The following is a 16,814-nucleotide window of genomic DNA, read 5'->3' on the forward strand; positions in this document are numbered from 1 at the left end:
TCGACATCCAGTATTTCTGAAGGATCACGCGTATGTTTTCTTTGCTGGCTGAAGTGTTGAGAGAATTTTGCTACGAAATCATTCCAACTTTTGAACTGTCCGCATGGTAATTTTTCAAACCACTCCCGTGCCGCCCCGGTGAATGTAAGCGCAAACATGTGACACCAATATGGAAGAGTCCAACCACTGACTCCTCCAACTGCTTCAAATCTTAACAGATGATCACGAGGATCAATCATTCCATTATATGTTCCAACAGATGTTGGAATCTTTGCGTTAATCGGGAATGGAGCTGTCGCAATGCTTGAAATAAATTTTGACTTCTCTGCGAAAGATTCCGGGCGATATGGTTTGGAAAAATCATACTCAGCATTACTGTGATACTCCGCATGGCGGACAGCTGGCCGCGGATAGCTAGTCCCTCCGTACGAAGGGAGGCGACTATCCCCGCTGTAGTAACTACTTTCCGGATGATATGTTGAGTCATATCCGTCCAATTCATCCTCATAAGATGGTACTCGCATATCTATGCGAGGACGAGGACGTAACCTCCGGATCTCACCTACATTCTGTTCTAGTGGCTGACTGTACTGAATGTGGCTTCCCCTTATGGGAGGAGAGATAGATCTCCTGGGAGGCTCGTCGTACGTCAGGGTACGGCCATGGAAACGCTCATTCCGGACCCGACGTTCATATTTTTCTTTCAAACTGTCTTGTTAAACAGGAAGCCATTCGTCCGGAGACAAAAGTCCTTCGGTTCTGAAGCTATGACGATGAGCTCTTCTTGGGTTAAAATCACCAGAATCTTCTTCCAAACCTAATTCCGACTGAGTTCGGTGGATTTCTCTTGTAACTCGTTCTAGATTCCTCAAGTTAGAACCTCCTGGGGCTGTGACATGCCCCAGGTCAGTAGTTGGTGTAACAACATTCCCTGCATCTACCGAAGTAGTATATGCTAATGGAGTGATATGTCCCCGAGCCGCTGAACCAGCTAAGGTAAAACCTCCGGGGTTTACGACTTCAGTTCGTGGAGCAGAGTTTGTGATTCTAGCAAAAATGGATGTTGCTCCTTCACGTGATTCAATATTGAGATCTCGTGGAGGTTGCGATTGATTCTCTGTCGGCCCTTTAGGTAATTGATTCATATCGTAAAGAGGACGGAAATTTTTTTTTGCTGTTCTAACAAAGACACGGATGGCACCAATGAAGAAACACGGATCTATTCCCCACTAATGGATCCTAGATCCGATGAGTCAACAGGGTAGGATACGGTTAACTGCCAATACGATATGAACACAATCCCCCAAAGTCCAATGACGTGAACCTGCAAAACAAACACCGTGAGCTCGTTACGGGAAGGACAAGTTGGGGGGGGGGGTCTTCCCGTAACCACCCTCCGGCGTGAGAATAAGTACAGTTCTGACGAGAGTAAAGTACTTAAGTAAATTGAGAGAGTACAGTGGGAGTGAATGAATACCTCATGATGATTGAGAGGGTATTTATAGCCGAAGGGTGTGAGGAAGTGATTGGGCCAGCTGTCCTTTTAGAAGATGCTCTCATAACCGTCTGGACACGTGCCTTCATATGATAGGTTCAGGTTATACGTTGCATGTGCATGTATAACAACCTAGACACGTGTCTCTCTATCATTGGTTAACGGAGCAATATTGGCCATATGCACGGTTATAACGACCTTGCCAGGTGTCACTGGCTGATTGGCCGAAGGATCACGTAATGCCCAAGAAAGCATCTTAGCAAATCTTCTAGAAGGTAATTGGTTATTGGCAGCTGTCCCGGGGCATTACCTCGTGGTTATTTACGTGGAAGGATATTCCTTCTTGCGGATGACTCTTGAGGGTGCCAGGATGCTTCCGCATGTGCCACGAGGGTGTTTCTTCCTCAGATTATTTATGCGGATGATTCATATGTCTCGCGGGTAACCTGTGACGTACTCTTGATTGACCCGCGAATGTTACTTAAGAGTATTTGGGTATTTTTAGTACCCTGCCTCTATATATATTCTTTGGGCCTTGGGCTCTGTTTTTGAAATAAAGTTACCCTTAAAATAATAATAATAATAATAATTGGTAAAATTTTTTACCGGCAACCAAGACGAGACTAAAGTCGGCCGGAGACTCCGGCAACCGTCCAAATTGCGGTGACTGTAAATAAATCGAGGTAAGCCTTTTGGTTTTGTGGTATATAATGTTGACTTGTAATATTGCACACCAGCTGTTTGATAAAAAGTTCACATGTTTAGTGGATTAAAACCCCACCATGTCAAATTAATATTCATGTGCTCTCTTACTTTTTAATTATCCGATTCAATGCATTTGGATTTGCAACTTGTTGATTTAAACATGCTTTTTAGTTTCAATACAGTTGTATGTATCAATTAAACTTGTTCACGAACGGTTCATGAACGTTAACCCAACGGAAATTAGTGTTTGTGTTCGTTCGTCCGTTAAGGAATTAAAGTTAAATTAAATATAAAGTTAAGCACTTGGGATAATAATAATAATTATAATTATAATTATAATCATCCCCCAGTGACAGTTTTATTCTGATAATGTCAATGAAATACAAGTTACATTTGTTGTTAGTTAAAGCAAGACTTTGTTAAAACGAAATGAACTGAACGTAAACAATAAACTATAAAAGTTTTAATGACAGATAAAAAACTAAAAAGATATAAAAGAAACATTTAAGTAATGAACATAAACAAATGAACGTAAACGAACATAAATGAACACAATAGCGAATGTTTACAAATTACGAACACAAATGAACGAACGCAACCTCTGTTCATGCTCGTTCATTTAACTAAACGAACAAAGTTTCTTGTTTGTGTTCATGCATTTATTAAACTAACGTACGTAAACGAACTTCCCGCCGAACGCTTCACGAATTGTTCGTTGAAAGTTCGGTTAATTTACACCTACTATTGGCCGATAATATTCCATACTTACACTATGTTCAATGATAATTCTAACTTTTTCCTTGGTTGCCAAGAGCAATCCCCATAGCATAATCATTATAGATATTTATACTTGATTTTTCACTCGATTGATCTCACAATAATGATTCTTAATGAACTAGAGAAACGTACTAGCGAAATCGAGTATAAATCAAATGTAAATTGAGTGTATAATCTATGATGATTATGCTACAGGGATCGCTCTTGGCAACAAAAGTGAAGGTTAGGATTATCATTGGTCAAAGTATAAGTATGGATTATCGGCCAATAGGTGAGAGTTTGGATTATTAAAATCCAATTTTCCTGTTATAATAAACAGATTTTCTGTTGCAGAATTTGTTGAATTTTGATCACATTGTTGTGGCAGTATGAATATGGCCCTGTCATCATCTTTCTCCCGTGCCATTTACTCCGAGGTAAGCTAGCACATCTGCAGTTATTCATCTTCATACTTTACCAATTTGTTATATTTAAGTTCTATATTTTACCATTATGGAAAAAGATGATAACTTGAACTTTTATCCAATTGAACATTTCTTAACCTAGATTGAAGAGATTGGGTGGGAACATTTAGTGAGGTTAGCAGAAGATCTATCATTTGTCACATTTCGTGTCGTGTAAGATCCTACAAATGATTAATAATCATTCACTACTGTTTTAACTTCTCTATATTTTGATTGTTTGATACCTTGCATTGCCATTCTGTTAGTGACAAGAAGGAAAGAGTTCATGTGCTAGAGATTTTACTGGATAAATCTTATCCCAACTGCCCGCCATCGGTTTCAGCTGTTAGTTAACTGCATTCTACAACCTCTTCAATCTTCTATATGGTCCAATATTAATGTCTTAATCTTTTCATCAGGATGTACCTTACTTATTCAATTTGGAATGGTCAGCGAATTCAAGACTTATTGATGTTGTGAAGCAGTTTAGACAGGTACATATGACACATAATCTGTTTTCCTAATATTCTTCAAATTTATATTTCTTGTTGGTGATGTCAGCATCTGGAGAAGCTTCAACAATTTTGGTCAACGGTGGAAGGCATTGACCAGTCTCTTTCGGTTTCTGACTCAGCACAGTTGCATCGTGCCACATCATTCCGGCAAATAAATATCGGTAACTTGTTTTTTAATGAAAGTTTCATATGTTGGTATAATAATATTTTATTCGGAATTAATTTACAGGGAATGATTGCTCAATAATATTATTGATACGTGCAAACGAGCCAAGATCTTTACCAGAGTAGGATTGAATTATACTGAGTGGTCAGTTGTTACGTATAAGTTAAAACTTCTGTTAGCGGTAACATGTTTTATGTTGTGACAGGTGTCGTTTTTTGGGGTCGGACAAGAATGTTAACTTGCTAAGGGACAAATGGCGTAGGAATTGCAATAAATGGTATATATGCTCATCACTCTTGGTGGATATTATTCATTTCATTTTCTAAATTTGCTGTTAACTGAAATACATTAGACATGTTTCAATATAATGTGTTAAGAGATCTGTTCCTAACTTCTATGCTTCATTTATTTTTAACAAATCATGGTTTAGCATCTTTGTATGCCAAACATCAAAAAACCAAAATAGGTATCAGAAAATTGTTAATCATGCATGTCAAAACTGATACTTTTATATACGGGTCAAAATAAGTTGTCATGTTGGATTGTGACCTACAAAACGTTTTGTCAACTTTTTATATCTTTTAGAAATAGTTAATGTGTCAAATGTGATCATAAAAACTAATATAATTTCAATAATGATCTATACTTTTGAGTAATATTATTGAGTAGGTTTTAAGCATTAAAATACATGCCATGCGGCTTTCAAGTGGTTTGACCCATTTCGTTCTAAGCTATTTTTTAGTTTAGACCTGTTAAATATACAACATAACCCAAATCGACCCGTTTCTTTTTGCATCTAAAAGGTCTGAGTTCTATTAATCATGTCATGCATTTATTTAATTTTGGTTTAATTTTAATCCTTCTTTATTTAAGGTCAAAAGACAAATTATATGCCGAAAATCTATCAAATTTGTTGGAGCTTCAACTTCCAGGACCTCCAGGCGTTGAGAAAAACGATCAGCAAATTGACTGTGGGATATGTTATTCACAATTCCTTCCAGTAGGTATATAATAATATAATCTATATAGTGGTTATTAATTATTCTTGCATAAACGTATGCCTGCTAACTTTTGTGCTTAATGGTATAGATGATGAACTTGGACCTAAAAGCGGAGGCAGAACCGATTACACTTGTGAAAACACCACCTGTAGCAAAGCTTTTCATAGCATTTGCCTCGGAGATTGGTTACGTTCCATCACAACAACAAGACAGTAAGTAATCAGATCTTACTTGGCGTATAAACTTCATCTATTTCCTTTCAGTCAACAACATCATTGACTTTTAATCTTTATAATGCAGGTCTTTTGATGTTCTATTTGGCAATTGTCCATACTGCTCTCAACCCGTCGCAGTCAAGATCAGCACAAGAAAATAGACCGTTTCTCGGTTAGATTTCTTATCCAAAAATCATTAAATTGGATTACCAAAATATGCATAAAGTTATAGGAATGGGGAAAAGTAAAAGCATTTATTCACATAAAAAACTATATAGTACACATATCACAATTATGACCCATACATTATTTATATCCTCCCAACAGTTTTTAACCTTTTCAATGATAAAAATCCCATCTAATAATCTAAATTCCAGCCAAACATTCCGGTGGGATAACCGGATTCCGGTTCCTATCGGTGCAATAATCATAAACCATATGATTAACGCGGACCCACTTATACCTGCGAGCGGCAACCGAGTCCAGGTGTTGATAGGTAACACCCTCCCACCAGTTAGACGGGTTAGATGTACATGTGGCGGGACCCGGGATTATGCAGCCTTCGATATCAAAGTCCTTGTAATATGCATAAAATGGTGCTTTGTTCCAATCTATTTTTTCAAGCCCACCACGTGTAGCCCAGTCATCCGCTTCCCATAATGTCGAGTACACTCCCATTGGTTGCGCTTTCGGGAACGGGATCCCTTTGGCTTCGTTATTCTTGTACACCCTGATTGGTGTTTCATCCACATAAAACCTATGCAGTTATATAAAAAAATGCATCATTTAGTTTTAGTTATTGTATTGTAGTAATGTAATCATTGTATTATCAATTATGAAACCTACACCACATGTTGATGGTTCCACAGAATCGAGTAAGTATGAAAGTCAGCAGCCGGGTCAAACCACAAGTTGACCCTTTGTTCTCTATCGCCTTTTCCATTAGCAAAAACATTAGTCTGAACCGTGTACGGTTGCCCGCTTCGGTTCCCCAAAAACTCAAAATCAAGCTCATCACGTATTTGATCAGTATTCGAGTTCATCTGCCACAAAACCGTTACTTTTATATGTATACTATTTGTTTAGGTATAAAGCATTCAAGGATCTTACATAAAAGGCGGTGACCGTGCCAGCAGAATCATCTGGGATAAGCTTAATCTTCATGCTTACACGTCCGAACAAGTATTTGTTTTTAGAAGCAAATCCACAACCTGTGTCACTTAACAAAATACCGTCATTAAGGTCAATGTTTTTTGCAACTTCTTAATAAAGGTTAACATTTAGATACGTACCCGAGTTCTGGTCAAGGGTAAGTTGGATGGCTCTTCCACCATCGAGTTGCTTGATGTGAGAATCAGACCATGTTATATGAAAGTCTTGTAAAAATGTAGCCGGTTTCGTGTTTGCAACAGGAAGTGTTACAAACATAAGTAGGATAAGAGTACAGACAATGTTGTTACAAAATTTTGTGGATGTATATGTCATTTTGAGTTTGTGTTTTTTGTGTGATTATGTTGGATATATATATATATATATATATATATATAGGGGTAGGCTGAGAGTGTGTGGGGACTGATAGTGCTATATCTCAAAGGGGGAGGGGGTCCTTGTATAAAATAGGTTCACTTTTTTATACAGTTGGGAAAATAATCAATTAAGAAAGTGATTGATACAAGTAGCCAAGTAGGAGATAGAAAGCATTCCACCATCTACTGTTACAGAAAGCTAAAAAGGTGAACTTGTTCATGAGTAAGGAGTTTAAACACTTTGATGTTTGGTTTCATAGATGACATATGAATGACCAGACATCATGATGTTTACAATGCTAGTGTAAATTCTTTACTGTTAATGGTCTATTGGAACTGACTCTTCGAGCGAACAGTCCGGCATTCTTATCATAGATGCATTTTATGTGTTAGGAAAAATAAATAAATAAAAATAATATTTGGTCAAGTCTTTTCCCACTTAGGAACAAGTTGAAACATTATTTTGCTTTATAAATGACAACCCTTCTGAATGTTAATTCATAACCAATGAAAGAGCCCCGGGACCATCGTGTCTTAGACGATGATAGTGATGTGTTTTGATAACGGAAACAATTTGATAGCGATGGTCTCTTGACTAAACCAAATTTCAACGAATAGAACGACAATTTAGTTGGTGTAACCAATAGCGAAGCAACAGTTATGTTACTAGATTTAACTAGAATTCAACTATACTTCATGCGTTCAATGGTTGGTCTGTCTATAAAACTATTGTTTCGGTTATGTGTTTGATTGTAGTAACGTCACTAGAAACCGATATAGGTAAAACTCGTTTTCTCTTAGGATCCAAACATTATTTAGTTACCTTACCTGAGATTTTTGTTAAGTTAGCAGTGCAACTGTGCAATCGGTTTATCACAGTGAACTATAAGGATGATGCCTACGTTGAGCATCATGCTTTGATTGTTTTTGTGTTTGTGTAGAAAAGAATTTTAAGCAAACACACAGTTTTTGGGAGAAGATATAAAATAAATATCATTTATTATTTTAACTTTTTAAGTATTATATGTTTTTAAATTAGTGGTTGAAATGCAATGTGTTTACATCTTTTGTGAAATTCTATTTGTGAAACCTACACTTAACGTTTAAATATTAAATAAAATATATGAACATTTTAGTTTAATAGTTTTTACATACATAACAAATAGTTTGTTCTTTATATTCTTGTAGTAATTTAGTGTTTAGAAATCAAACAATATCGGCAATTGATAGTTTTATCACAAGAATATGAAGAACATAACCTTGAAAAATTTATAAAGTATAAAAAAAATAATTGAAATGCAATGCATTATTCATCTCTTCTTAAATATAAAAATAAATGATTAAACCTCACATATTTAAAGGACCTACACATATGTAGGTAATAATTTATATTGCCTACACTAACATATACATGTGTAGATAAACCTTCAAAAATAAATATGAACACATTGGTTTAATATTTTTTTTAGTACATACATTTATATTAAAAGATTCTTAAGTTGATATGATGCCATTAATAGCAATAAAACCCATCCGGGAAGGGTATCAGGTATGGAAGTAGGTATAAGATTAGTTTTGACATTTTTTGGGTATGGGATATGAAATTCGGTGACAAACCCTTTTACCCATCCCGATTATCAAATATCATGTACACGTATAAAAATGTAAATGTTATGAGACACATTTTTATAATGATGCAATGAATTGGGATTGCATAAATTCTATCTATTGCCATCCGTGCATAAAGCTAGAACTTCATTTTTCTCCAGTTTTTTCAAACTTCTAGAAAGATGGTTAAAGAAACTCCGGTAACCACAACCCCAGCTACTGGAGGGAATACCGGCAACACAGTTTTTACAAACACTACCCCGGTTACCCAAGCCGGGGCAAGTGAAGTAAATTTTACAAACACTACCCCAGTTACCCAAGCTGGGGCAAGTGCAGTAAATAATCGCCCACTGGGATTCACCGATACCCAGTTTAAAAAACGAACAAGACTCCCCCGCCAAACTCTCGATGAAGTTAAGGCATGGGCGGAGGCACGACAAAAGGAATTCCAAGCTGAGTTGGACGAACGCTTGCGTTCCGTCCAACAGGCCGACGAATTCGAAGAATACTTGGACAATGACTCGGAGGAATCCGACTCCGACGCGAACCCTCGCCATAGGGCAAAAGGGAAGCGTAAGGAAACGGACTCCCAACCGAGAAGGCATTTTGGACAAGCCTTCAAACCAAAAAGCACAGGTGGAAGTTCACGAGACTTCTCCAAAACGTACAGACCGAACGTTGCAAATGCGGGAACGTCCAAATTTGCAAGGGACATTGCGGAAGCAATTGCCCCAAAAAGTGCCAAACAAATGCCCAACATAGGCACTTATGATGGTATGTCCGACCCAGACGACCATTTGAACAGGTTCATAGCAGGGGCAACCGTCAGCAACTGGACGGAACACACGTGGTGTTACATGTTTCAAATGACGCTGGTGGGGGCTGCTAGGGTTTGGTTTGATCGTTTACCGGTTAACCACATTTACGACTGGGCAGACTTCCAGCAGAAGTTTAGCCAACACTTCAGCCAGCAGCGAAAGTATACCGAGGAGCAATGGACAATCCTCAAATGCATACGGGAAGAAGATGAATCTCTGCCAAACTTCATCACTCGCTTCAACTCAAAGAAGTTAAGTTTGGGCAATATCAGCGAGGATCTTGTTCGCGCAGCCTTCATCCAGGGCGCGCAGGACCCAGAGCTTATCCGCACCCTAACGGGTAAAGATGGAATGCCATCCACATGGGATGGCATCATGACAGCAGCTAAACGCTATGCGGAAACGGAGAAGCAACTGGGTAGAGACCTTCCGCAGAGCACAAACCTTTACACCCAGAGGACGAGAGAGGACAACGTCCTCACCGCCCGATTGAACAAAAAACGGAAGCAAGGCATTTGGCAGTCAAGGGTAAACTTTGACACCTCATCCGGCTTACAGCACCGATTGGGTGAAAGGGATAATGTAAAGCTGCACCGGAACTCCAGATGGACGCCACTTACCAAAAGCGTCACTGACATATTTGCTACTGAAGAGCTCCCATGGCCAAAGCCTCCAGTAATCCGACATCGTCACGATGCTGATCGGAGCAAGTACTGTGACTATCACAGAACAAAAGGCCACAACACTGAAGAATGCATAGACGTAAAAGACATGGTCGAAACATTCGTCAGAGATGGGACGCTCGCACACCTCGTGGCGAAATAAAAGCTAAGCAGGCAGGTGCGTGTGGAACCATGGCTGGGGTAAACATGAATAAAAAATCAGCTTCAATATGGAGACTACATGCTGCGTAAAGAACGAGATCCCGAAACAGGTGCGTGTCGGCTCGATGGCACTCCTGTCCCAACATGGAAGGGAGTTCAATTACACAGTTTGCATGTAATCAATTCCAATTTGTACAGAAAAGGCCAAGAGCCACTTCTAATGGAAATGATTCTCTTTCAAACGTCGAAGCTGATGATTTACATTTATACTTTTGTACACACTAATATGCCGGTTTTCACCGCATAATTACAAAAAACGTCATTGCATGGGAAGGCGGTCCTACCCGCACGAACCCAAAAAGCATGATAAACCTTCACGCAGGTCAGTTGAAGGGGAAAAAAGTTACCATATGAAAGTGCTGGTCTATCCGCATGAATCATTCGAGGGAACTGCACCAACCTATCAACAACCGCGCGTGGGACAGTTCAAAATTCTTAAGAGGAAAAGGTAAACCTATACGCAGGTCAGATATGGGTAAAGTTATGCCATCCTACTAAGTGCAAGTGACGGGTCTACCCGCACAATCACGAAAGAGGAAGCAAAATTTCACACCTATTATCAGCCACGTTCAAAGGTTAACTTATCCTCAACAGGCAAACCTTCACGCAGGTCAGTTGAAGGAGTTCAATTATTCCATTAAATGAAAGCGCCGGTCTATCCGCACGAATCATGAAAGGAAGATGAACACTAACCTATCAACAACCGCGCGTCGAACGGTTAAAACTATCCAACACTGGTGACGGCATTCACATTACGTGAAGTCGTTGCGTGGGAAGGCGGTCTTACCCGCACGAACCCAATAACGTGGCAAACCTTCACGCAGGTCAGTTGAAGGAGAAGAGTTCAATTATTCCATTAAATGAAAGTGCCGGTCTATCCGCACGAATCATGAAAGGAAGATGAACACTAACCTATCGACAACCGCGCGTCGAACGGTTCAAAACAAAATTCTTAAAAAGGTAAGAAAAACCTACACGCAGGTCAGGTATGGGTAAAGTTTTGCCATCCTACCAAGTGCAAGTGACGGTTCTACCCGCGCTATCACGAAAGAGGAAGCAAAACTTCACACCTATTATCAACCACGTTCAAAGGTTAACTTATCCTCAAAAAGTAAGAAAAACCTACACGCAGGTTAGATAAAAGTTAAAGTTTAGCCATCCTACCAAGTGCAAGTGACGGTTCTACCCGCACAATCACGAAGGAGGAAGCGAAACTTTAACCCACTATCAACCACGTTCAAAGGTTCTTATTCTAAACACTTGGAAAATTGCTATTTTAAACTAAGTATGCAAGTCATAAGTTTATAAAGCAAAGAATCCAATGAAAGGAATAACAATCGTATATTTCAATGATATATTACAACAGTGGCCGGGTAACTACCCGCCTAAAAGAAATCTATACAAAGCTAAGTCTATCCTAGCAGTGGGAAGGGATCTTCAGGATCAGGCTTCAGGGCCACCTCCGCTTGGACCAGCACCGTCAGAGAGCAGCTGCCCAAGGAAAGCCTTAAGGATGTTTAGCCCATCATCAGCAGCAGCAGCTTCATTCACCTTCTCCACCACTGGATGCGGGAAGGCAGCGTACTGGTTCACAGCTTGGTCATAAGCAGCTTCAGTATTAACATTGAATAAAGGGAAGTTGGAGGGCGGAAAGCCTCTCTCAGCAAACCCTAGACCAAGCAGGAAGCCAGTCTTCTCCCCATCCTCATGAGAAGCGTTGAGGGCTGCGCTCATCGCATCGTCATAAGAGGTCTCAGAAAGGACCCGACGCACAACCTACAAAAGAATACAGGTTAGAACATTTTCTAATTACGAGCGGAAAGCGTAAAGAAAAAGATAAAGATACCTGAGGCAACGCTTCTCGAAGCAGCCATTGGAGGGTAGCTTGACTTTCTTTGTAAGCACGTTCGGCTCCGCTTTTATCAAGGTTGGCAAGTTGAACTTCCTTGGCGGCAGCCTCTTCGACGCTTTTGAGTTTCCTTTCAGTGCGGTCAAGCACCCCCCTCTGGTCAAGGATCTCCTGCAGCTTCTTGGCATCTTCCATTGCCAAGGCGTCATGAGCATGCTGAAGAGCCTTTAATTTGCATTTAAGCTGCTCATTCTCTTCGCGAAGCGGCTCAGCAACAGCTTCAGCCTTGGCAGCCCTCTCAGTTGAGTTTCGCGCAGTCTCCTTAGCCAGCCGAAGCTGTTCATTCACAGCTTGGGCAGCCTTGGAGCGGGCCTCGAGTCGCGCCTGGACTTCAACCTCGAGGGCCTTGAATGCTCTCTCCTTCTCGGCGGCGGCAGCGGCCAACTGCCGGTTCTCCTCCCGCAGAGCCCGCGTCTCAGATATTTCTTTGGCGCGAGCTGCTTTTAACTTGTCGTTTTCACGACAAAGCAGCTCGACGCGGGGCTGCATCCGGGCTTGGAGAACCCGAAGCTCATTGGTTAGCCTACCCTCCTGGTAGCTAGCCATGGCTTCCCCCAACGCACCATGAGGAGCAGCGTGGCGAGCCCAATCCACGCACTCCACAGGGGTGCGAAGGGTTGTTCCTCGGCGTATGTTCCATCTTGGAACATACACTTCATTGGAATCCGACACTGCAAAAGAAACAAAGGCAGTTAGGAAAAAATGACAAAAATATACAAAGGAAAAAGAACCCTACGTACCTGTAGGGTCAATAACAGGCCGATAGCCGCCAAACCCATCACCTGAACCTAAAGGAAATCCATCCAACAGGTCAGGCAGATGGGAAGGTGGCATAGATCGGCGGGAAGCCCGGCGCGTACCTGATGGTCCGGCCGTCGGTGCCGGTGGCGCAGGTATAGTGGCAGCCGCTGTGGTAGCCATTGTTGGCGTCGCCTCCTCAGCAACAGTAACCGCCGGCTCCGTGAAAGATGCTGTAAAAATTGCACTCACGGCCGGCGGAGACACCTTCTCAGCTGGAACAGCCTCAGGAAGGCTGGAACCAACGGAAGCAGGCGCAGACGCCTGGGTCGACGTCTCGGGAAGGCTGACCGAGCCTTCCCTCATTGGCGGGGGAATACTTGCTCCAACTACACCCGGGAATGCGTCAACATCCACACCTGCACAAGCAAAAGTGTTAGAAAAATTTATTTGAAACAACAAATCTAGACAAGAATTATAGGGGTACTTACGGGGTTTCTTGAGCTTGAACGTACGGACGAGCGGGGGCGAACCCGATGGAGCCGGCCTCTTGACACCGGTAACCGTCGTCGTCGCTGCCTCCCCGGAGGTAACAGCTACAGCCTCCGGAGCGGTGGTCTCCTCACCACCGGGCTTCCCCGCCACCTCTGCACTATCTGACTCCGAGTCAGATAGGACTACCGGGTAGAGGTGCACAAATCGGTTTTTTTGAAAAAACCGGTTCGGTTATTAACCGGACCGGTTTTTTTTATCCAGAAAAAAACCGGTTCGGTTAATAACCGGACCGGTTATTAACCGGTTTTTATTGCTGAAAACTCAAACCGGCCAAACCGGTTTGGACCGGTTTAAAAACCGGTTAGAACCGGTTATTAAACCGGTTTTTTATAACCGGTTTTTAATAACCGGTCTAACCGGTTAACCGGTTTTTTTTTTTTTTTTTTTTTTTTTTTTTTTTTTTTTTTTAGGGTTTAGGGTTTAGGGTTTCGTTGTTAGCATTCTTTGCTTGGAAGATTAAAAACACATAACTTTCATTTATAGCTTTTACATTAAAAATACAAACATTAAATCGTTATCGCATATTCGTAACTCAAAAATACAAACATTAAAGAATGCTTAGACACGATTACATTAACAAGTTGATGTTTGTTACTCATTTTCTTCGCTACCCGATCCCGAGCTATTCCTTAGGTAATCGTCGTACGCGGCTTCTTCATCGGTCATTGGTTGAATGTGTCCTTGATTGACCTCGTCTTCATACAAGGCCGCCTCATAGTCCATTTCCCCCTCGAGTGAGCGTTGATGTTGTGCCCTGTTTAAAGAGTCCAAGTAATCCTTGTAGCAAATCGACATCTCTACAGCTGCTGGAGTGAGTCGAGTCCTCCTAATCGATATAACCCTGCCAGAAACAGAAAAAGCAGACTCCGAAGCTACCGTGGAAGCTTGGACCGTTAGTAAATCTTTGGCCATGGCGGCGAGGATCGGAAACTCATCCTCCTTACCTCTCCACCAAGCCAGCAAATCAAGACTTCTAAATTCATCCGGAGTCATGTGTTTCACAAAGTTGGTACCACCATACCTTCCAAGTTCACTGCTTGGGGTGTTTACCCTTTGACGTTTACCGGCGTCTTCCCAAATCATGTAGTACATCCCCATTTCAAGGTCGGTTTGGGATTGGGATTGGGCAACAGCTCTTAACGAGTCATGAATTTGGGAAGACGACCCGTGTTTTGTAAGGTAAACATCATACATGTTTGCCAATGTGGTGTTGAAATCATTCTTTAAAGTTTGGCTATAATAGGGGTTTTGATCGTCGTTTAACCCTAGCTCATCACAAATTTTTTCTATTAAAGCTTCAACACCACCAACATTGATGCAAGGGTTTAACGCAGCCGCACAGGTCAAAACAGCGGGTAGTTGTTGAAAATATTTTATAAATTTTTCTTTCATTTTTGCACCCATATCAAAATAAGGTGCACCCCTACAATGAATTTCAGTCAACTTTGTGCACATGACAGCAATTTTTGGTAAAGCAATGGGGCTTGTTGGATAGTAAACCCCGGATAAACTAGTTGTGCAAGATTTAAAAATTTGAAGAACCTCCGTAACGATCTCAATCAATAACCAGTTTCTAGGATCGTACGGTGCACATTTACCCCTACTTGACATTATTTGATGAAACGCAACTAGTGATTCTTTTTGTTGGATGGCTTTCTCAAACATATCACAAGTCGAGTTCCATCTTGTTGGACAATCCCAATTGGGCCCCAACCATTGACAATTAGCTTCATCACAAAATTTTTTGTATCTTGAAAATGTTTTATTGTTGCTAAAAACATCTCGTAACATTCTTTTAAAATTGTTTCTTTGCGTTTCGATCACGTTTAACCCATCTTGCACGGCCAAGTTGATAATATGTGCAATGCATCGGCTATGAAAAAACGCTCCATCACAAATAGGTTTATACTTTAATTTTAAATGGCCAACCGCGGCCGTATTGTTGGACGCGTTATCAAACGATATTGAAAAGATTTTATCTTCAATCTTGTATTGTCGAATGACTTTATCCAAGAGTTTAAAAATATTTCTACCCGTGTGCGGGTAATCAAACAATTGAAACGCAACGGTTCGTTTCATCATTTGCCACGACCGGGGGTCAACCCAATGAGCCGTCACACAAATGTATGAGTCGGGCGAACCATTAGGTACCGACCACACATCCGTTGTTAAGTTCACACCAGTTTGTAAGTTTGAAAAGTATGAAATTAGTTCGGATTTAGCGTTTTTCCATGCTTTAAGCATATCTCTTCTAAGGGTCGAACGACTTACGTGTTGGTAGCGTGGTTGAACATACTTTTGCATCATCTCCGTGAATTGAGGGTTGTCGAAGTGGTTGAAAGGAAGTGATTGTTGAATCACAAAGTTGCCAAACTGTTGACGTACCGCTTCAAGGTCGTACGTAAACACCGTTCCTTGATTCGTCATCTCCGGCTGCGAACTACTTCCGGATTCGTCCTTCAAGACCTTGCAAGAGGGCCTTTCTACATGAGCTCTTAAACTGGAGTTTGCTTCTTTGTTATAAAACTTCAAACAATGTTTGCATCTAGCTTTTTGGGTTCCGTTAGACATTTCGCATAGGTCGAAATGTTGCCAAATATCTTGGTTTCGTTTCGTGGGGATGACCCGAACGACGGTTTCTCCCGTGTTCGAGGCACCCATGTTGACCGATGAAGCAGCACTTTGGGAGGCCATGATAATCGACTACGAATTAAGAGTGGTATACACGAGTATGAAATAAACGACTACGAAAGAAGAGCGTTTGGAGTTATAATCGCGTATGAAATAAACGTTTAGAGCTTTTGGAGTTGTATAATCAAGTGTGATCTAACCAATACCCAACCTAAACTATATATAGATGTTTGTGGGGGTAAAAAAACCAAAAAAACGGCTAAAAAAACGGGCAAAAAAAAAAAAAACGGCTATAAAGCCGTTTGGTAACGTTCGAAAACCGGTTTAACCGGTTAACCGGTTATTAAAAAACCGGTTAACCGGTTTTTTTATAACGGCTATAAACCGGTTATTTTAAAGACCGGTTAACCGGTTTTTTATTAACCGGTTATTACAAAAAACCGGTTTTTTTTATAACCGGTTATAAAACCGGTTTTGGCTCCAAAAAGTATAACCGATACGTAAACCGGTTACGTAAACCGGTCAAACCGGTTTTTAAAAAAACCGGTTTTTAAAAAACCGGTTTTCCGGTTAACCGCCCAAACCGGTTCCGTAACCGGTTTTTTTGAACACCTCTACTACCGGGTCGGCCGTAGAGGCCACCTTCTCTTTGCCTTTCCCGACGGCAGCCTTCTTCTTCCGCACCAGTGGAGGACCTTCTGCGGATTCCTCAGAAGAAGAAATGTCAACTCCAGCAGCAGGCACAGCATTGAGAGGTTCAGGGTAGAAGATAGGCTTACCTGGCCGTCGGTGGCTCAGGATCTCTTGGCCTGGCGGGTAAACCTCCAC

At 41.0% G+C, this 16,814-nt stretch overlaps 2 protein-coding genes across 3 annotated transcripts; one reads left to right on the forward strand and one right to left on the reverse strand.

The window, feature by feature from the left end:
• Window positions 1-3,295: 3,295 nt before the first annotated feature.
• On the forward strand, window positions 3,296-6,584 carry LOC143622752 (uncharacterized). 2 transcript variants are annotated; one of them, XM_077093815.1, is made up of 11 exons: window positions 3,296-3,393; window positions 3,524-3,594; window positions 3,687-3,765; window positions 3,840-3,914; window positions 3,982-4,096; window positions 4,165-4,222; window positions 4,307-4,378; window positions 4,975-5,105; window positions 5,191-5,314; window positions 5,403-5,489; window positions 6,404-6,584. In XM_077093815.1, the coding sequence occupies exons 1-10, from the start codon at window positions 3,346-3,348 to the stop codon at window positions 5,476-5,478; spliced, it is 849 nt and encodes a 282-aa protein (XP_076949930.1). In that variant the 5' UTR covers window positions 3,296-3,345; the 3' UTR covers window positions 5,479-5,489; window positions 6,404-6,584. The 2 variants fall into 2 exon arrangements, with proteins under 2 accessions (XP_076949930.1, XP_076949929.1); XM_077093814.1 differs by lacking the exon at window positions 6,404-6,584 and having other exon boundaries at window positions 5,403-5,562.
• On the reverse strand, window positions 5,553-6,813 carry LOC143622750 (putative xyloglucan endotransglucosylase/hydrolase protein 6). The gene is made up of 4 exons (XM_077093813.1): window positions 6,610-6,813; window positions 6,428-6,528; window positions 6,164-6,360; window positions 5,553-6,074 (listed from the first exon to the last, which is right to left on the reverse strand). Exons 1-4 carry the CDS (start codon window positions 6,800-6,802, stop codon window positions 5,684-5,686), a joined length of 882 nt encoding a protein of 293 aa, XP_076949928.1. The 5' UTR covers window positions 6,803-6,813; the 3' UTR covers window positions 5,553-5,683.
• Between the last annotated feature and the right edge of the window lie 10,001 nt (window positions 6,814-16,814).

This window comes from Bidens hawaiensis, unplaced genomic scaffold, assembly GCF_021521415.1.
Source record: "Bidens hawaiensis isolate Kalapana, Puna unplaced genomic scaffold, B.hawaiensis_p1.1 tig00003241_1, whole genome shotgun sequence".
Classification (NCBI taxonomy): Eukaryota; Viridiplantae; Streptophyta; class Magnoliopsida; order Asterales; family Asteraceae; genus Bidens; species Bidens hawaiensis.

Coding starts and splice junctions, on each gene's coding strand:
- LOC143622752 (XM_077093815.1), top strand. CDS start 3,346: ATGAATATGGCCCTGTCATCATCTTTCTCCCGTGCCATTTACTCCGAG. Junction 3,766..3,839: donor GCCCGCCATCGGTTTCAGCT/GTTAGTTAACTG, acceptor TCTTTTCATCAG/GATGTACCTTACTTATTCAA. Junction 4,379..4,974: donor CGTAGGAATTGCAATAAATG/GTATATATGCTC, acceptor TCTTTATTTAAG/GTCAAAAGACAAATTATATG.
- LOC143622750 (XM_077093813.1), bottom strand. CDS start 6,802: ATGACATATACATCCACAAAATTTTGTAACAACATTGTCTGTACTCTT. Junction 6,529..6,609: donor TACCCTTGACCAGAACTCGG/GTACGTATCTAA, acceptor TAAGTGACACAG/GTTGTGGATTTGCTTCTAAA. Junction 6,075..6,163: donor TGGAACCATCAACATGTGGT/GTAGGTTTCATA, acceptor ATAACTGCATAG/GTTTTATGTGGATGAAACAC.